General features: G+C 47.6%; 1 protein-coding gene across 1 annotated transcript in view; it reads right to left on the reverse strand.

Moving 5' to 3' along the window:
- The window catches only part of ZFYVE9 (zinc finger FYVE-type containing 9), a 676,896-nt gene that overhangs the window by 52,253 nt on the left and 602,617 nt on the right, over positions 1–22,026 (reverse strand). The window contains exon 16 of the mRNA XM_078670659.1: positions 15,518–15,680. Within this exon, the coding sequence (XP_078526785.1) occupies positions 15,518–15,680 (163 nt within the window). The remainder of the gene's footprint in view (positions 1–15,517; positions 15,681–22,026) is intronic.

The raw sequence follows: 22,026 nt of genomic DNA on the forward strand, positions 1-22,026 counted from the left end.
CAACATTGAGACAAAAACTGTCTGGGGCACTAAAGACTGGCAGGTAAAAGGTTTGGAAGCATTATTTAGAGCCTGCATCATCCCAGAATAAATACTGTTCTTAAATGAAACTGTTCAACAGACATCTTGTCTTAGCCTGGCTAAGATAAAAGATTTAAACAAACCGTCCATACCTAAGCCTACACCTGATAGTAATAGGACTACAGATGAGGAGGTAGACGTAAATTATATTTTACAACAAACAGAAGTAATTCTGAATGGAAAAAATTCTTAATCTGGCCCACAGACACGAATAACTGTCAAGATAGATTCCTGAACAAGACACAAGGGTTTACAGTAACTAGGCCAGATCTAAGATATGTCCAGAGACAACATCCATGGATAATAACTTACAGTGTAGGAAAACTGTGCCTTGAATGGCTACAAAAATCCACACAAATAAAACAACACATAACTTTACTTAAAAATTACATTGACTTACGAGAATTCTAACTTGGACCTCGCAAACCCGTCATAAACGTTTCATATACACCGGTATTTACGCTGTTTATAATGAAGCATGGAAAGTCACGCAAATGGAAACTGCAGAACAAATACGAGAAATTGATCGGATTAATTTAGAGAAAGCACTCTCAGTAGTTGACAATGGATTAACAACTCTGTCGTCCAGAATTTATTCTTTGGACAGCATCGTATCCTCTGCCATAGACATAATGGAACAAGACTTGCTAATGTTACAACATGGCCAGTCTCAATTATGTTCTATAATGCTGCTGGGCTTGACGTTACAAAGCCTTTGTTCTGGCTATGTGCCTTGGCGTCTAATCAACACCACGTGATTGTTTACTGTATTTAACCTTACAGATAACCAAATCTCTTTGGCACAGAGGGGAGCAGACTATACGGTGCTGAGCATAGAAAAACTGGAAAGATTACCATTAACTGTTTCTGAGAAACCAGCTGTTGAATGGATAATACAAGGCACCATCACAATACCAGTGACGATTTTCCAGTTTCAGTATTGCTTAAAAACGCATACCAGCAGGCCTGTATGAAAGGTTGGGTAAGAGTACATAAAGTCGACCTGGGATTTACCATACACACACCAATGTTGGAATGGGGAAAAGGAGGTATTTCTTAGTGGTAAAAACTGTAAAACAACATTGAGCGGTACACTTCTTTGTCAAGGCATTAATTTACATGGAGCCTGTGATGGTTCTTCAAACAACTTATCATGCCACCTGCAGGGTTCCCTGGCAGCAGTGATAGATCAAATTTTTAGGCAGCTTTCCAAAGGAAGCTACATAATGCTGAATGATCACAGCTGTTGTGCAATGATGCCAGGGACAGCCTATCTCGTTACTGTGTCAGCCAGGGTCACTTGTTGAATGCAAGTATTGTTCCCAAAAACTAAGACAGACGGGGAGTCGCCACTATGGCCTTCACTGAACATCTCTTCTATACGAATTGATACTTTAAGCAGAATGAAAGCCATTCTTTTACAAAAAACGGTGCCACTGACCTCGTCCAGAGAGAGGTATGATCTGCAAGTTGCAAGGTCCTCTGCGGAGATACATGCATTATTATCAACAAACTGCCCCATACATTTCGCAGAAATGTTAGGTCGTAACTTAAACATGTCTGATACCAGCGGTATTGTACATGTATTTAAGACTATTTTCTCGGGACTGTAAGCACCCTTTCAAGCAGTCCTGGGCATTTTTCCTAACTTCGTGCACTCTATGGTCGGTGGCCTGCCTCTCATCTTGGGACTCGTAGCAGGGATACTATTTTTATTCCTTCTGCTTCGTTATGGCAAGTTCAGACACCAGCGATACCCAAATTACCATGGAGAATGCTCTTCTGGCAATGCAGTATCGTTAATGCATAACACAGATCCGTGGCTTGGCTCGTTTGAGAGATCTGAATAACACATGGTTCCTGTCATTCAGACCAATCTGGCAATATTGCATCTTACCTGTTCTACGATGCCTGCTTTGTGGAGAGGAATGCGTGATAGATATCTGTCTAACACTTCCATCCGCAATGCCAACGAATGTTGACGCTTTACTGGGTCCGGTAACGGGTCATGTATTGTGTTGCCCCCAACGGCCACCAATCCTGATGACGGCATTCATTGAGATCTCACCGGCAACTCCAGCTGTAGGTGTGATACGCGGACCAACAGGCACACAGGTACGATCAACTGCGAACATTGCTAATGCGACTGACGCTGACAGCGATGCTTCTCATCTGTGTACGATTGATCTACTTAATAAAGTGGTTCAACTTTCATCTACTGTGGTAGACGATTTCTTTGCCAGCCTAGACAAATTAATGTTTTCTCCTGACACGGAGAATAACTTTTGAAGTTAGCACACAGCGTTCTTTCGACTCTGAAATTCGACCTTCCCTTTTTTTAAAACAAAAGCTTCTAACTTTGGAACTCTGTTTTTTTATTTGACTTTTTTCCAAATACACTGAACTTTGGCACAAAGCAATCTGCTTAAAGTAGAACTATTCCTAGAGAACAAGAATTCTTTGAATACTTCCTAGAAACAATATTGACCTAAATTCGCAAACCAAAATAGCTTGTATATTCTGCTATGAGATGATCTCGGCTTTTTCTTGTGTAACTAAGAGCCATTTCATAAATGTAATTTCATGAAGGATTCAGTTAGCATTTCCAATATCACAGTATATGCTTACGATGAAATCATTGCTTTTAAAATGCGTACAGAACAAATGCTTATTATTTCGTGTACAACCATTTTCAAATGCATTTTAATGTATTTTTGGGTTGCATTGTAAACACATGCTTTAGAATATGTTTTAGTGCTTGAACTTAGTAATGTTGAACATGATAAACATGGAGTGGGTGTTGTATAGCCTTTTAGGACCCTAGTGTAAATTTCCCGATCCATGCCCTTATATAGGTATAAATCACCATATTCTTATATAGGCATAGAAATCATAACCTTATTTAGACATAGCTCATGCAGTCCAAATACGGCATGGCTACTTCCACTAGTTCCGAAAATCCACACCGATTTCTTGGAAAACTCAGCTTCAGCAGCTAGGGACTTCCCCTTGCTCGAATACTGACTTGTCCAAGAACTCATGGAGTTTTCAAAGAACTGAGACTCTTTGAGGACGTTATTATGTCCACCTTTACGTCAAACTCGGCACCTTCAAAGTATAAATATGCCCACACTTGCCATAGCAAACACACGGTGGTTTGGAGCAGTTCGACTATCTACTTGCCCGACGCATCCTGCTACAGCAAGTGCCGAAGGAAGACGACCCTTCAGCAGACGCACTGAGAGAGAAGCTGTCTTTTCTTTTGCCGAGAAATCCAGCTCCAGTGTTTCCAAGCTACCCTTGCGGGTTGTTGACCTTCATTCTAAACCAAGGTACGGAGCTGATTAGACCCTTAGAGAAATCTTGGATAGATTCTTGGCAAAGAATACTAAATTTATGCTATTTCCTCGATGATCAACAGGCAGGCTTTAGACCGGCCCATTTCACGGAGGCAGTGGTGGTGGCGGTAATGGACACGCTGAGAGGGGGGGCTGATAAGAACCTGGCCCAGGCCTTAGTGCTATTAGATCTCTCGGCTGCTTTTGACACGGTCGACCATGATATCTTGGTCGACCGTGTCAGAAATGCGGGCATCTCGGGCCCGGCCCTGTCTTGGATTATGTCCTTCCTCCATCACCGCTCCCAATCGGTACAACTGTCCACCTTCTCTGCTCCCCATATTTCACTTTCCTGTGGTGTTCCCCAGGGCTCTGCTTTGTCCCCTCTTTTGTTTAATCTTTATATGCAGCCCCTCTTAGTTTCTCTTCGGCACTCTTCTGTTACCACTTTTAACTATGCAGATGATCTGCAACTTATTTTTCCCATCGACCCCTCCCCTCTCTCTTGTTTCAATTTCCAAACCACAATGCTTACCATCTATGAGTGGATGAACTTCAGTCAGCTGAAGCTCAATCCTAGCAAGACAGAGCTGGTGCTGATTGGCGGGCTTCCGCATCCTTGGACTCCCAATTTCTGGCCCCCTGCCCTGGGTCCTCCTCCCTGTCCAGTCAACTCCGTGAAGAGCCTTGGAGTTACTATCTCTAGTGACCTTTCAATGCGGCCGCACATCAATGCTGTTACCTCGGCCTGCTTTTACCACCTTCGCAGAATCGGGAAGATCCGAAGGTTCCTTTCATCAGAGGCTCTTACTCTTGTCATTATGGCCCTGGTTACCTCACGTTTAGACTATGCCAACTGTCTATACGTGGGGGTCCCCGCATACCACCTTCACCGACTTCAACTGGTGCAAAACCAGGCAGCCAGATTAATTTTCCAGCAGCCCAAACACCAACATGTTACGCCGATGCTGAAGACTCTACACTGGCTCCAGGTTGCGCAATGTTGTATCTTTAAAATGGGATGCACTATTTTTAAATCTCTCTCTGCCTCTGCCCCTGTCTTTATTTCTCTTTGTCTGCACCCCCACGTCCCTCCTCGACACCTCAGATCCTCTGCTCACAATCTCTTGACCACTCCTAGGTTCAAACGTAAGAAGCATGGTGGTGCCTGTTTCTCTTTTCTTGCTCCGTCCACTTGGAACTCCTTTCCTCTCTCAATCCGGCTCACTCCTGACTATCCTACCTTCCGCAAATTCCTGAAAACTTATCTGTTCCGTCTTGCCTACGACTAGCTACCCCCACTCGCCTGTGTCCTTCGCCCGCTGGTCTCCGAGCGCCAAGAAACCAATTGGTGTATGTGCGCGGTACTAAATACCTTTAATATAACATAACATACACCTCACTTACTTCTTCCCCTCGTACTCGACCTAGGTTAGGTACTTCGGGGTAGGCGTATCTTAGAAGCACCAGTTGAGTACTTTTTAGCCTTCGTTATTTATGTATGTATCTATCTATGGTCTAGGAACCATATAATGCTCTTACAGTATTATTTTATTCTACTCTTTTTACTGTATGCATTATATTTTACAACCAGCATTACGATTGTAGCAGTTAATTTCTTTTGCTTGAGAAAGAAGACTGTTCAATAAATACTTTTATTGAAAATACCCATCTATCTACTTTTCTGCAAACTCTGGTGAAACGAAGCATGCACAAATGACTGAGTAAAATATCTATCTATTGTTTCCACGACTCTGAAGATCAGTTTTATCTTGGGGAAACAAAGTTGTCATGTTTATGCGGTTGTCAGAAACTAAATCCCTTCTTGTGAACTCGAGAAAGTTTCTAGTGACCTCTGAGCTAGCTGGCACTCACAATTAAGTCTAATATATTCGATATAGACCTACTAGACATAAGTTCTACGTCACATCTATAGGATATATTATTCAAATGCGCAGAGCCTATTGGGAATATAGGAACTACACTACAGAAGGAGTCGCAGCACATCCAGTGACTTGAAACTTGTTTGAAGAAAGACATTTTGTAATGTCCGAGCACAAAACTAGATGGCAAGAACATGCAAAGCATATGTATCTACAGCTACATATGCTACAAACAATGTCTGTTACACAGTGAAGGGAAACAACAGAAATGAATAAGTGCTGCAAGACTGCATTTTCCATCTACTATATTCCTAAATACACTCATTCCAGTGAAATGAAAAATACAGACTAAAGGTTTGTTTTGAATAGAAAGTCGAGCCTTCTTATTCTTGCTAAAAATAATTTGGACTCTTATGACAGACTTTTTGTTCAGAATGTGGAACACCAAAACGATTAAAAACAAGCATTTACAATGCAACGGTTTCGCCTTTGTAAAAGTTAGAGCTATTGGCATTGTATTTTTTTTATATAAACTTTTTTATTGATTTTGCGCACACAACAAACAATCTTGGTTCACAGTTCAGTCCGTTTGTAACACATACAGCCATGTCACTTCCTCACCATCCCCAACAACAGTCCCTATCCAAGACAACCCGCCTCCCCCTCTACCCCCACCCCCCTTTGTCAGTGTGCCTCCATTCCCTTGTTACGGCTTGTCAAACCTATCCGATATGCAGCGGGTGAAACTCCCCTCTGGTCAATGTCCACACATAAGTCCAGGTACGAGCCAATGTTGCTTAAGACCTCCACTCCATCCCCGGGCTCAGAGGACCCATGTAGTCTGCTCTCTCCTTGCGCCCGGGCTCATTGTCTAACTTCCCACCTCCATCACCATCACACCCACCTCCACCTCCCCTCGCCCCGTGGCCCCTTCCGGAGCCGCCGGTTCGCCAGCCTCTCCGCCATCATCAGCCTCCAATAGTGACTGCAGATCCGTCACAAGCGCGCTCCACGCCCTGGCAGTATCTAGCGCCCTTTCGTTGGCCGTACGCCTAGCTAATTACAGTCTGAGAGAGCCTTCGCATGCAGCCCATTGCAGGAAGCACCTCCGCCACCTCAGGAAGTTAGGTCCCCCTCTAGATTTCCAGTGTAGAGTAAGTTCCCTCTTGGCCATTATGAACCCCAAATCATAAAATTTGCTAGTGATTTTGGTGGCAGGGGTATGGGGAAACCAAAGTAGCAGGCAAGCTCCCGCGTCTGCATCAACCTGACGGCCCGTAACCGCATTCAGGCAAGCGCAAACATCAATCCAGTATGTGCCAAGCCCTGTGCACGACCAGAACATATGCTGAAAGTCAGCGTCCTCCGCGGCGCAGCGCGGACATGACGATTGCGCACCTCCGAAGATCCGTCGGATTTTGGCAGGTGTCCAGTACGCCCTATGGAGTGTGTAATACTGAACCAATTGAAACCGAACATTACGGGTGCCCTTCCAGGCCCTGCGTATAAGCTGAGGCCAGGTCGTCTCCGGTATCTGCCGACCAAGGTCAGCCTCCCAGCGCTCCCGCAGCCCATCAAGGGGGGGAGGATCAGCCAGCGCCAGCCTCCGGTACAGGCATGTGATGGCCTTATAGGTGCCAGCCGCCATCACGACATACTGGCAGCCCAGCGACGTGGGTGGTTCCACCAGCCCCATCTTCCAGCGCCTCTGAAGCCCAGTAACCAAAGCCGCATGTAACAGGAAGTCACCCCTAGGCAGACCGAAGGCCTCCTGCAGGACACCGAACGGCATCAAGGCACCATCCCGGTATAAATCCCCTAGCATGTGAACTCCTAAGTCCTCCCAGCCGGCAAGTGCCGACCAATCCCCGCCATGCGGGATGGCAGTACACATGCCCAAGGGAATCTCCGGTGCATATGGGGCGCGACACCCCACCCGCCTGTGGCCACGCAGCCAGCACCTGCGAAGGGTTCGCTCTTCAAGAGTCAGCCGCTCCAACCGAAGCTCCTGTTGGAGCACAATAAAGGACAGAACATGGCGCTGCACAATCCGACCCTGCGGTCCGTCCGGTCCTCTAAATTCCCGCGCCACCGCTTGCGTGAGCCACTGAAGTTGAGCAGCCAAATAATACCATTCGAAGTCCGGCACTGCTAGGCCGCCCTCCTCTCGGGACCTAAGTAAAGTATTCAGGGCTATGCGTCGCCTGCCAGTGCCCCAGATAAAGCCTATCACCACAGATCTCAAAGTTCGGAAAAAGGAGGGTGGGATCCACACCGGTAGCGTGCGGAAAAAATATAGTAGGCGCGGCAGGACCACCATTTTCAACAACGCAATTCGCCCTGCCACAGACAACGGAAGGACACGCCAAAACCTCATGCTACCTCTAAAGCCCCTCATGGCCCTACCCACATTCTCCTCATAAAGGAGTGAATGGGTGTGATATATATGGACTCCGAGGTACTGCAGGCAATCCGGTTCCCAGCGCAGGCCATCCAGCACCGCGGGCTGAGCGCAGCGGGAAGTCAGGGGGAAGAGGCAGGTCTTAGACCAATTAACCCGGAGGCCCGACAGGTTCCCGAACTCCTGGAGCAAGGCCCGTGCCCCGGTCACTGACGCATCTACATCTGCCAGGAATAACAAGAGGTCGTCGGCATACAAGGAGATATAATGCAAGTCGCCGCGTGACAGTACCCCGTCAAAGGACCGACCCTGCCGGGCCCGCGCCGCCAGCAGCTCAATCGCCAAGGCGAAAAGGAGCGGGGATAAGGAGCAACCCTGTCTGGTGCCCCGACCTACCAAGCTTGCCGCGGATACGGAGCGGCCCGCTCGGACCCTAGCAGTAGCCGACTCATATAGCAGCCTTGTCCAACGGATGAAGCCATCTCCCAACCCGAACCGAAGGAGTACGCAGAACAAATAAGGCCATTCCACACTATCGAATGCCTTTTCGATGTCCACCGACAGCACGGCCGCCCCCGTGGGGCCCTCCCCTTCAACATCCATGACCCTTATCAGGCGCCGTATGCACGTCAAGGTGTTCCTAGTGGGGATAAAGCCCGACTGGTCCGGGTGTACCAGAGAGCACATATGGGCAGTCAGCCTCGTTGCTAAGATCCTGCTCAACACCTTGTAGTCTACCGTTAGCATCGATAGCGGACGGTATGCCGTCCTAGCCGTGGGGAGGCCGCCCTTTTTCAACAGCGGGATCACGATCGCCTCACGCGCCGACGCCGGCAATTTACCCTGCTCCCAGGCCTCCCCATAGACCTGGTGTAAGCGAGGTGCCAGGAGATCCACATACGCTGCATAAAACTCCACCGGGAGGCCGTCCCCCCCTGGCGTTTTCTTCCTGGCCATATGCTTAATCGCCGCTCTAATCTCCCCCTGCGTAATAGCCGCTCCTAACGCGGCTCCCTGCTCTGGATCCAGCCGCGGCAGCTGAGCCTCTTCAAGGAAGGCATCCAATGCCGCAGGGCACGCCGCCATCCGGCTCCGATAAAGTTCCGCATAGTAATCCCGGAACTGAGTGTTAATCTCTAGCTGCGAATGGACCAGGCCCCCAGTCGACGTAGCCAGCGACAAAATCGGCGTGCCCCTAGTGTCAGGATTAGCCAACCATGCCAGCAGCGAGCCGACCCGGTCCCGTTCCGCATGCGCTCGGACCATGTATTCCCGGTAATCATGGCAGCGGAGCCTCTCCACCTGGGTGGCCACCCGCTCTCGAGCCGCTAGCACTTCTTCCTTATTGCCGCCCGCCTCATGGCCGTTCCTCTCCGCCTGCCGCAGAGCGGACTCCTCCCGTGCGACATCAGCCAGCAACGTCCGGCGAACCCCCGACGAGGACGAGAGGCACGCGCCTCGCACCACCACCTTGAAGGCGTCCCACTCGATTGCTCGAGTGGATGCAGTTCCCGAGTTCTCAAGGAAGTAACGTTCAATGCAGTCCTGCACTTCAGCGCGGAAAACCGGGTCCTCCAGCGTCAGCGGGTTCAACCGCCATGTGGGAACCGGCTGCCGCTGTCTGGTCCAGAGGACCGTAAGCAAGCAAGGGTTATGGTCCGATATGGTCCGCGCCAGGTACTCACAATCATGCGTAAGCTCCTGAGCCCCACTCGAGCAGAGGAAAGTGTCGAGACGCACATGCAAATCATGCGGTACCGAGTAGAACGAATGGTCCCTATCTGTGGGGTGACACGTCCGCAACGCGTCCCGGAGTCCCCAGCGGTCCTGCCAGTCCCTCCGAGCCCTGGCCACTCTGCACACCACCGACTGAGCAAGCGGTGGATGAGAACGGTCCATCTCAACATCAGCCACCGAGTTAAAGTCCCCTCCCATGTACACCGTTTGCCCACGAGCACATCCGGCAGCCGGCTTGACAACACGGAGAAGAACGCAGCCTGATCAAAGGCAGGGGCATAGACACAGCAAAACGCAACATCCCGGCCCATCCAGCCTCCCCAATACTGCCACAAACCTCCCTTCCGGGTCCACCCTAGTGGTCAATGGCTGGAAGGGGACACCCGCCCGCACCCAAATTAGCACCCCCCTAGCATGCGCAGAGTAAGTAGTATAGAAGAGTTGCCCTCTCCATCGCCGCTGCAGCGCCTGCCCTTCTGCTAACGTTAAATGTGTCTCCTGCAAAAAAGCCACCTGGACCCCCCTCCGGACTAGATATGCGTGTACCTTATACCTCTTCCTCATGGAGTTGAGCCCCCGCACATTCCAGGTAATGCACTTCAATTCTAATCTAGCCGCCATCAATGGGCACATAGCAAAGTCCAATCCCCCACAGTCTCATCGGCACACTGACAATACCCAGAAACTCAGCAATCCCAAAACAACCCCAACCAACTCCCATCCCACCCACCCCCAGAACAGGCATCAAACAGTTGTCACCCATCCAAACCCAACCCCCGAGTACGAGGGAAACTCTGGAAAATACCAGAGACTCACAAGTTATGTGAGATCGAGGAGGTGACCACCCACCAGCCGGCCGGACAGCCAAGACCCGTCACACCAGGAGAGGTCGATCCCGGCTAAGAGTAGACCTCCCCCACCCCCTACCCGGCAGCACCACCACCCTCTAAGAAGGCCCGGGACCCAACACCTCCCATAGGGAGCAGAGTACAGCCACATTTCCATCCGCCTAGAAAGCAGGACCCCAACCTCCTATAATGTGCCCACCCCATTGGGCCAGCACACCCCCTTACTGTCCACTACTCAGCGTCCCGCAGTCACTCATCCAGTAGGCCATCAGCCGTCTGCGGGGTGATCTGAGGCGGCCCCCAGTGTCTTTATCCGAAGCTTCATCCGAGCCTCTCGGCTCCGCCTCATCCGAGCCCAATCTGGAACCCGAGTCCACCACCTGGGTCTCAGGCGCTGCTCCGGAGATGTCCGACAACGCCTGTAGGGCGGCTCTCCTCTCCTGCTCAGTCTGTGAGGCCGAGGGGGACCTCCTGCCCTGTTCTCTCCTCCGATTACGCCTGCTCCTGCGCGATCCCGGCCGGGCCTCAGCAGACCCCGTCCAGGTACCCGAGCCATCCTTGCCCGCTCGATACCGCTCCAACCATTGCCAGGCGTCGTCCGGGGAATGACAGAACGTCGCCACTCCGTCCACCAGTACCCTCAGGCAGGCCGGGAACAGCAGAGAGTACTGCACCCCCTCATCGCGGAGAGCTCTCTTGACAGCGACGAAGGAAAAACGGCTGCGCTGGACCTCCTGGGAGTAGTCTGGAAATATCGACACAGATGCGTTGTCCACCTTGTAAGGACCAGCCAGTCTGGCCTGCCGCAGTATAATGTCCCGGTCCCTGAAGTGGAGTAGCCGAGCTATCACCGGCCGGGGAGGCCGGCCCGGGGCAAGGGGGCGAGCCGGGACCCCATGAGCTCAGCTATTGGCATTGTAAATGACAATTTTTTTATTTATGTGTTGGTTTTGAAAACAGATAAATAAATGGCATTGCCATTTACAATGCCAATAGCTTAATCTCTCGCAAACAGTAACAATGATTAATAATAACTAACCTTCTTATCAAAGGACCAAAAACCCTGCCTTAAGTTGCAGTCATTAAAGAGCTTGCTGACAATTAGGAGCTCCCTGAGTGATGGTGTGTGTTTTGTAGGTGTGTGTGTGTGTGTGCACGTGTGTATTGCTGACATGCAATGCTCACATTCAATTAGGAGCTCCCTGAGTGATGGTGTGTGTGTGTTTGTAGGTGTGGGTGCGCGTGTGCACGTGAGTATGCAAGGTGCACGGGTGTGTGTGCATGATCATTGTGTGAATGAACGTTCACGAGTGTGTATGAATGTGCGCATGTGAGTGAGTGTGCATATGCATGGATCCACAAGGCATGAAAATGTATGCGCCACTCTAGTTCGTTGGTCTGCAAGGATTTTTTATCATGCCCTCTGAGGCAATCATGGACCAGAAACAATGTTTACTGCATGTGTGAGTGAAAGCAAGTGAATGTCAGAATGCATATGTTTGTATCTGTGGCAATGTGTTGAAAGTGGTGCGTGCATGTGTGAGGGTAAGTGTGTGAAAGAGAGAGATAGTGTGCAAAAGGCCTTGAAGGGCTGGTGTCAATATGCAACAAATGTCAGCAACTCATTCTCCTGCTCATCTATGCAATCATAAACCAAAATGTACGTGTGTGTTCGTGCATGTGCACTCGTGTAAGTGTGTGTCTGTGCGCATTTGTGGAAGAATGCACAAGTGTATTAGAGTTTGAATGTGTGAATAATGCGTACACCACTCTAGCTAGGTGGTCTGGCATATTCGGCCTCCCATTAACAAACTCACTGAAGCAAACAAACTAAACCAAATCTTGTGTGTGAGCTGTAGGGTCTGTTTCCCTTGCGAAAATAACAGGTGTGAAGCAAATTACCACATGGGAGTCAACCCCGAGCTCCCAAAGTGTCATTGCCTGCAGGGGAATGAAATCAAATTGTGATGCCTATTACCCCTGTCCCTAATCTTAAGGTTCCCAGGCCCACTCCATAAGCAATCCATTGCTTCCTTGTTATCGCATTTCCTTAAACCCATTGAGATGGACCGAGCAAACCCAATTACACAGATAATGCCTGCCGTAATGTCAGCTCTGGGGTGGTGTTGAGGGGACTGCAGGGCCAGAAACAAGGCCAGCTCTGCTGCCCCTGGGCCGAGGCACACCTCATCCCTGCTCCCGCGTCACTTTCTCTGCCACATACACACACACAAACAGGGCCACAGAAGCAAGGCGCTCAAACAGCACAACACCAGCATGAACACCCAACATTCACGCAAACACGCACACGAGCATCAGAATGACAGCTGGCTAGAGAAAGATGAGGAGAGAAACGGAGGCAGAGAGGCATAGAAAGAGAGAAAGCAAAAGAAAGATAGAGACTAAGAAAGACAGAGCCAGGACGGGAGAAAAATGGAGAAAGCGACAGGGAGAGTCATACTAAGAACAAACAAAAGAGCGCTACAGGAAGAAAAAACAGAGCAAGAAGGACAGACTGAGAAAGAAAAAGAGAGAAGGAGCGATGGACACACTACAAAGACAGTTAGAGCACAGGAAATAAATGGAGAGATGGGCACACACTGGACTTCTACCGACATTTTAATAAATCTATTTATGAACTATCCATCATTACCAGATTGTATGTCAATGTATCTTTATTGCCTTCGGATCATTCGCAATCTATCTTTTCAGTAAGTGTTTGTGCCTTGGTCTTCCTTTCTCTATACTTCCCCTGCCTGCCCAAGTCCAATTTAATCACAATCTGCCACAGCATCAACATGGACACACGTGTGACTTTAGCACAATCTGACCCCAGCATCTGGGGAGCCAGAGCTCTGCCATCACACAATGTGTTGAACGACAAAATACAGACATGTAAGTGACCAAAATAAGACATTTTTATGCTTGCCTTCCCCGTGTCCGGGTCAATTACCGAATAAAGGACTCTTAGATTCAAGAATTTCCAATCTGAATATACATCTGCCTTTGTTTCAGATTTCATCAGGGGGTTAGGTATAACAGGCTGGTCACATTTCACAAATGAGAAAAGAGATACTGGAACTGCAGCTAAGAGGTTCACGAAGCCACATAGCGGGCAAGAACGGCTGATTATAGAAGGGCCGCTTTGAATGAATAAACCTTTACACCGCAGAGATTCGAAGGTCGAGCCACCGACGAGTTGTGATGTTTTGTTTTGTAACAGGTGGTCAGCTGCCTTGCAGGCGCCGGAGAGCATTCACACGGCAATTCCCACGCCTCCATTTCTGTTGCAGCCTGTTTATGAGCTCGGCAGCAAGGTTTTGGTTGGTTAATCACGGGAACCCTCAAGAGGTGTAGTATTACATTTTAAACCTGAGGTAGGATGGGGCCTTCCCACAGCCGCATTTAACCACAGTCCGGCTTTTTTGAAGAGGTGAGGTGTGTGGTACACGTCCGTCTCTGGAGGAAGACAGGCTCGGGCTCGTCTGCAGCGAAAGTGGAGGTCCCGTTTTGTGGCCATGACAGGCGGTACACTGAAAGGCAGAGTGGAGGGCGGCCTCTGAAGGCCAGCATGCCCTGCCTGACGTGTCAGCGGGGCCAGAGAAAGTGTGTGCCCCCCCCCCCTCTCCCCAGGCTGGCGGCCTGAAGGAAGAGACAGTTGGAGTGGCGGGTTATGTGAGGAATCATTCACTCGAGTGTGCCGGGAGGGGGGGCGAGAAAAAACAAGGTTGGCGGGCGCACGATGGTGGCATGTGAAAAGGGGGGCAAGGCTACGGACAGCGGGAGGGGGGACGGGCACACGGACAGCGGGAGGGGGAAAAAAAAAGCTTACCTGCTAGCAACTCGAAATCGCGCAGCCCACCCCTGCAAGGCACACGTTGGTAATGAAACCAACATGCCGATACGAAAAGAAAAAAAAAAAACACCGCCCACCGTCGCATGACGTGGGCAAAATGCGAAAAACTGTCGGGAACGCCCACGAATCTGGTCCGGCCATGACGGACAGATCTCTGTTCCAATGGCTAGCCTCCATTTATGGAGCTAGCCAATGAAACAGAGGGGCGGGACATGAGCACACATACTCTAAACATAGGCGAAACCTAAAAACGAACTGTATTTTGGTACAATAGAAACGGTTATACTTGATTTCTACAAGGTTTCTACAATGAGGTCAGTAGAAGCCCCCACTAAGATTGTGTGAACAGACAGTGGATAAATAATTTTCCTAGTAAGAAAATCAACTAGAAAAACACACTTCAGTTACTCAAATAACAAAAAATATTAAGTAATATGATCAAGGTTTCGGATAGTTCAGAAGCCAATATACACCCAACCAAGAATATGATTGTGTGAACGCAGCTGCTCACTTGATAAAATTCAGGCTCATCATAAGATGGTTCTATGTTTCAGGAACAGGGATATCTGTGGGAAGATTTAGAAGACATGACTGTCACCATGTCTTCTAGGTTTTCCAATAGACATCACAGCTGCCGTGTAACAGAATCCTAGTAGACATTTCCATCTATAAAAGGAAGTGGCACTCACAAAACGTATGGTGATACCTGGGTTGTTTTTGTATGAGCATCAGCACAAAAAATATTTCAGAGAAAAAAGCTCTTAACTGCCAAGTGCTTAAAGGAGCAGTGCTAACATACTCTCATGGTGTAGCAGAAAAAAGAAACCATGGCAGTGTGGCTGAGCAGGTGACCATCAGCCTTGTTAAGATTTCTGACATCCATAAAAGGGATGACTAACTTTAACTGTGACAATGAAAGGTGAATCACGGTATGGTATCAGTGGGTTATCAGCCTGTAGCAGAACCAGAAGGCTAAACAATTAACACGGTAAAAAAAACACAGGCTTACTACACTGCAGCTCCTACGAAAACTCTAAGGCATCACTGAGCTCAAAATATTTCTCACATATTATTTATGGTAGCCTATATCTTCTTTCATACCACTTGCCTTACCCATTATCCTGTACCATATAAAGAAAAATAAGAGGCATAAAACGACATGGGTTTGGGAAAGATGATCTTTAAATCACAAAGTCTTACCTCAAACGTGGGTCCTTCCAATTCTATCACATTACTTCCTATGTTGCCCCACATGCAAACATTCAACAAGTTTGACAACCCCATCTGCTAAAGATTCTATAAGGTATGCAGCTTAGAAGCATGTGGATAATAAAATAGAGAAACAAGGCTATGTTACTTAGGGAATTATTTACCCCTTGTTGACGTTTCGGTCATCATCCACCCACTGGATGTAAACATGTTCCTGAGCTTCTTCAGCATCTGCTTTCCCACAAGTGATAGTGAAGTCTTTCATTTCTCTTAGTGCCTGCCTTAGTGAATCCATGTTCTCAGCAGTTATTTGGATCATAACTCCATCTGGTAAAATCAAGTTTTACATATTAGAGGAAATCACTCTTAAGTGGCAAATACCATTCCACTGAAATCTGATAAGTTATATTTTTATAATTCTGTATTATAAAATACAAACAAATAATCATTAGGCCATTTCAGCACCGGGCTGTAAGAATAGTTCACCTAACATAGATGGAGAGACAATGGTGAGTGTGAGAATCATCTTAGCTAAGTACTGGCCAACAATATGGGCATCTATATGGGACCAACTTACATAAAAGTAGAACGGATAAGGCTCGCTTGTTTGCAAGGCACCGAGCTGTGCTTTTTCAAAGGAAGAGCATGCTATAGACAATGAAAATATATTATTTGGTAATTTGGTGTAAGTGTTGGCATAGCAAGAGAATGCTGAAGAGGATTCTCTTCAACTTACATGCAGGTTCCAATACGTTCTGCAAGGATACCATGTTTAGTACAATATATATGGAATCCAGGTAATTTATAGTGTTTAAAGCCCTTAAAAATGGGAGATCTTCAACCTCTGTAGGATGCCCAAGCAGAATACCTTCAGCTGGTAACAGATTACAGATTAATTCCTACAACCTCTCTAAATACAGCAACTATGTCCATGGTCTTCTGAATATGAGCAGACTTGGCAAAAACATTTAGTAGCAGGCCAATCCCCTATAAACAGATCAGAAATTCCAGCTGTTAATTATTGTTCATGTTCCACTAAGAGTTCTGTGGTACATATGTGCCAATGACTATTATAACATGAAGAGTAATGAGGATGATAGGAGCTCCCAATTCCCCTCTGTAGCTTCCTCTGTACCATTCCATTTGCATGATTGACGTTATTCATCTGTGGCAGCAGGTTTGCACTGTCAATGATACAGAGTGACATGCGGTGCACATTTTTACCATCTAATGGGTGTGCTGGAAACAGATTGCTGTTTGTGTAACCTTTTGAATTGTGGCCATTGGCCACAAGTGTGTTTCAAAAGACTCAATTTGAAATCCACAACGGCAGAGAGCTGTAGACATTACATTCAGATTGATAGTATTTTTTGCCACACATCTTGGAAATTGTGATGTAGACTAGAGCATTATCAATAATTACGAGAATGTTCCTGTCTGGTCGTACACATTGATGGGAATATTATGAGGTTAGCATGTGACTATAACAAAGTCAAGCTCCAGAACAGCTTTTACAGGCATGAAACCCATTTTTTTGCAGCAGAAATCGTGCATATTCCCATGTTGTGTGCTTGGGCTAGTCAAAAGCACATGGTCTGGAATATGTGGTAATACAACTTCTACTTCTTGCCTTGCCTACATATTCACCCAGTGTAGTGGATATGTACTGAGATCCAAGTGGCTGACTTGCCTATGTCTGGCAAAGACATTACAAATGATTGAAGGGTAACTGCTTTTTTTATCATGTACAATGAAGCTGCGGGTCTAAGACTTATTAAATAATACCACTCTATGCAATCCAGTGTAAAAACTTTGCAATCCCTACATTACCAATGGATTTCTTGTTGGTCGATCATTCAAATACCTCTTGTTCAGTTATTATGAGAACCACTCTAACATCTACTGTATGAAGAAATACCCGAGTAGTTTATAGTAAGTAAAACTGTTAATAGATCAACAGAAAGATGAACATTGATAATAGAACTAATTCAAATATCCATTTAGAGCATATTCTGAAAACTATCATTTAGTTGTGTTATAATACTATGCTAAGTGTCTGTGGTAAAAGCTTAAATTGATGCACTTCTTTTTTAAAAAGAGGGATGCATTAATATAGTCAGCACATATTTAGGTTTTCCATTGGAAGTGTTATTTGATGTGGTGGAATCTTTCCCCGAATTGCAGGTTACTGGTATTTTAACAATATTCCTTCTTTTCTATGCATGTATGCTGCTAGGGTAACTAAATCTCTTGTTGAATACTAGGATAACTTAGTTGCCACAAAAACACTAGAAAATGCAAAATATCTGACTAGAGGCACCAGTACTTTAACCACCATTCTACAATTTACCATCCATGTTGCTAAATAATGCATTCTAGCTGCTGGACTCCTAGTTTACCAAAGGATGTCCACGAGTGTGTAAAACATCTAGACATCTAGACATTCACATTATCCGCAAGACTTCATAACCAATGCTGCCGGAAACGTAGATCATGGGTTGAGATAGGCTGGCAATTTCCATTGTTTTGCAGCAAACACCTGCATCAAATATTGCATCAAATATTGGAAACAAATTGTCTGGCCCATGTTTATGCAGTGATAACCAGTGTCATCTGCAAAATATCTTTTATTGTAGGGGTACTGGGATAGAGTTCTTAACCCACTACAGATACAATTGCTTGTTTTTCCCCCGATATGGATGAAATAATCTTCCATCACCTGCCAATTATTTACATACGTGTAAACATGCAGGCCTTGAATATATAAAGATCTCCACTCCCCAAGACTGTACATTTGTACCCACAATTAGCACATCTCTGGCCACAGGTAAGCCCCCTGGAAAAGGTACCATGGGAACCAAGGGCACTGTGACCAGGTTAGGCCTCTAAGGGTTGAAGCACCTATTGTGCCACCCTTAGAGGCCTTGTACCTTAGCACCTACACTCTGCCATTGAAGACTGCGTGTTTTGGTGCAGAAAAAAGTGAAGAGTCAATATGCCATGCTTGCAACCCACTACCTGAGGCCTAGGTAAGTCACCCCTCTAGCAGGATGCACTAGCCCTCAGGTGAGGGTATAGTGGCATGAGCCCTGTACCCCTACAGTGTCTTAGACAGTGTACGTGTAGTAAAGCCATAAAGAGTATATGGTATAGGGTCTAGGAGTTGGTCATGACGAACTCCACAGCTCCACAATGGCTTCACTAAAATCTGGGAAGTTTGTTAGCAAACCTCAGCACATTACACCCACACTGATGCCAGTGTGGAATTTAATGTTAAATTTACTCAGAGGGCATCTTAGAGATGCCCCCTGAACGAAGAATAGCACTGGCATAGTTCCTGAATAGCTGCCCGCCATTTGCCAGCAACAGACAGGTTTCTGGACCCCTGGGTAGAGAGCCTCTGCTCTCTGGATCCAGAAACAATGCCCATCTTGGGCAGAGGTGTCATGTTCCTCCGCCAGGATGGGCTGGGTCCATGAAGAGGAAGCTTCAAAGGCCTGCCACCTTTGTAAGTTGTCCCTGCCTTTTGCTGCCAGTCAGCAACTGGCCTGCACTGGTACAGGCCCGGACTTTGGGCAGGAGAATTGGCAGGAAAACTATGCTAGGAGGAGAGGTGTGCCCACCTTTGCCAACCCTACCCCTCCGGTAGGGGAGGCGAGGTGAAGCACACATCTCAGTCCCCTTCATCATGAAGATGAGGGTCCCAGCCAATTAGGGAGAGGCTCATGATCCCTCCCACTGGAGGGTGGCATAATGGGGGTGTACCCACCCCAAGGAAGGGACCCATTGGTCTCGACCTGCACATCCCTTTAACACCCCTGGGGGCAACTCTCAACTTTTCCTCCTCAGAATCCAGAAAGAAAGACCGAAGAGCAGTGCTGACCCTAGAAGAAAAGGACACCTACTGCTTTGGCCCTACCTTAGCCTCTAACCTGCCTACAACGAGAACCCCAGTGAGTCAAACAGCCAGCAACCCCCAGAGCCAGGAGGACGTGCCCTTCAATCATCTAACAGACTGTCTCCCGTGAGCACCAGATTTGCTCAAGCTAAGACTCACCCACAGAAGCCGGATCCTGGTAGCCCTGTGATTTTGCCCCACTCCACACTAGCCGCCCACAGCCTGAGTTCGAGTGGCCCAACACCACGAGGAGGTCCCCCAGTGATACTGACCTGGGATCTGGTGATCTCTGACCTCCCTCAAGCCAACGCCTGCAGCCTCAACCTGGAGGGTCCCCTCGAACACGATACCAGAGCTGGTAAATAGACCTGACACCAAGAGACACCCCTGCACCTGACGCCCCACGGCTCGGGTGGCCCAAACAACAGTGTCTGGGCATCCCCCAGGAACCCACAATACCTCTCCACACAGTGGTCACCTTCAGGAAGTTTCCCTGACTGAGCCTGCAGCAACTTTTCAGAACACAAGGTCTCCATGGGAATCCACAGGGTTCCCAAAGTCTTCTTGGCACACTGCATCCGGCCACCTCTATGCTGCTGGTGGTGCAGCTCCTGTGCTGATTGTTGGCCCTTGCAGAGCTGACCTTAATCCCAGGAGCTTTGCTCTCACACCCCAGTGGCCTGCTTGTAAGCAGTCCCTAACCAGAGGCCCCCTTAGTTCTATGGGCTAACATTGGGCTCATGCACTCTGCACCCGGCGGCCCCAGTGGTGGTGCAACTTGAGTGCCTATCCAGACCTTGGGGAACCTTGGTCCTTACACCCAAAACTCCCACTCTTAAGCCGTTTACTTACCTGTGAAACTGATAACCATTTTTCTCATAATGGAAGCAATGTTATACGTTTTTGTTCCAAAAATGCTAGAAGTATTAAACTGTTGTAAGGAAGAAAAGTAAAAGTCTTACCTACCTTGTATTATGAGATCCCCCGGTGTGGTATCTAGGCATACCACCCGAGTGGTCGATGTAATCTTTTGAACAAATACAAAACTGTAATGATTTCAAATCCATTTCCAATTGCATTTCTGTGTAAAGTCTTACAATTGTAAGTACATTTTACCTACCTGTACAAAGTCCTGCCTAGTTCGAGAAATAAAACAGAAGTATGCTGCAACCTGCAATAGGCTCCAATGATACCATCTCCTCCAATACCCAATGCGACTCCCTGGCAAAATTCTTTATTAATAAGGTGGACCTTATTTACAGCGCTTTAGACGCTAAGCAATGCCTGTCCAAACCCACAGCAACTTTCACTACCTGGGTAGCCTCTGACTCCTTAGAGACCTTGTCACCTGTGTCCTCTGAAGACTTAGTTATTTTGACAGCGAAAGTTAAATCCGGCTCCCCTGACGACCCTGTAAAACCTGAGGTCTTTAAAATACTTTACAACTGCTTGCTGTCGGAGGGTAGGACATTTATCAACAACTCCCTCCAATCAGCTGGGATTCCTAATACCTGGAAGCATGCAAAAGTTGTACCACTACTTAAAAAGCCTACTCTTGAGTCATCCTTACCAGAGAACTTTAGACCTATATCTCTGCTTCCATATTTGGCCAAGATTATGGAATCCCATGTCAACACCATCCTGACTAATTATTTAGAGTCCGATTCTATTCTGGACAGCTCTCAGAACGGATTCCGCTCAAAACACAGCACGGAATCAGCGCTTTTAGCTGTCACTGAGCAGCTCCGGGCAGCACAAGACGAGGGTAGTACATTGGCACTGGTTTTACTCAACCTTAGTGCCGCCTTTGACACGGTCTCCCATAAAATTCTTCTCCAACGTTTGGAAGAGATCGGAGTCAAAAGCGGGGCTCTGGCCTGGTTCACGGCATTCTTGTCGGAACGCTCTTTCCAGGTTCACGTCCCCCCTTATTTTTCCAATATCTACCCTCTAAAGTGCAGTGTCCCCCAGGGGTACGTCCGGCCTCTGGCCTTGTTACTAAAGAACATAACATCAAAATGACATCTTATGCGGACGACACCCAGCTGGTGTTCACCTTTACTAACAGCCCGGTTACTGACCAACTGAAATTACGTGAGGACGCCATAGCCATCTCTGATTGGATGACTGATAACTACTTGCAGCTGAATTCTGCTAAAACAGAACTGCTCCTGGTAGGCCGCGACATCCATAAATAGGACTCCCAATGGTGGCCCATGGCATTAGGTTACCCCTCACAACCAAATAACACTGTTAAAGATCTAGGGGTCTTAATGGACACTGCCCTTACTTTTGAGCCTCATGCAAAGAAGTTGGCCGACACTTGCTCAAATATATTCTAGGCTTTTTTGATGCCTCTACCTGTCAACTGATAGTGCAGTCGGTGGTGCTATCTCGCCTGGACTATTGCAATGGACTACTGCTGGGCACTAATAAAACTGTCGCGGCCAGGCTCCACCGTGTTCAAAATGCTGCAGCACGCATTCTTTTTGCTGTACCTAGGTTATGTCGCACCTCCAATCTTCTTCGCCGTCTTCATTGGCTGCCCATAAGGCAAATAATTCAATTTAAGACCCTATGTGTAGCTCACAAGATCATGCATAGCCAGAGTCCCCTAATTTTGCAGGAGCTTTGCACAGCCTATGTTCCTGGGCGGGCACTGCGCTCTGCCGATTTACATCCGCTGTGCACTCCACGAGTCCGCAGCTGTAGAGCTGGAGGCCGTTCTTTTAAAGGTCAGGCACCTGCACTCTGGAATTCCATCCCCCTGACTGT

Source organism: Lissotriton helveticus, chromosome 1_2, assembly GCF_964261635.1.
Source record: "Lissotriton helveticus chromosome 1_2, aLisHel1.1, whole genome shotgun sequence".
Taxonomy (NCBI): domain Eukaryota; kingdom Metazoa; phylum Chordata; class Amphibia; order Caudata; family Salamandridae; genus Lissotriton; species Lissotriton helveticus.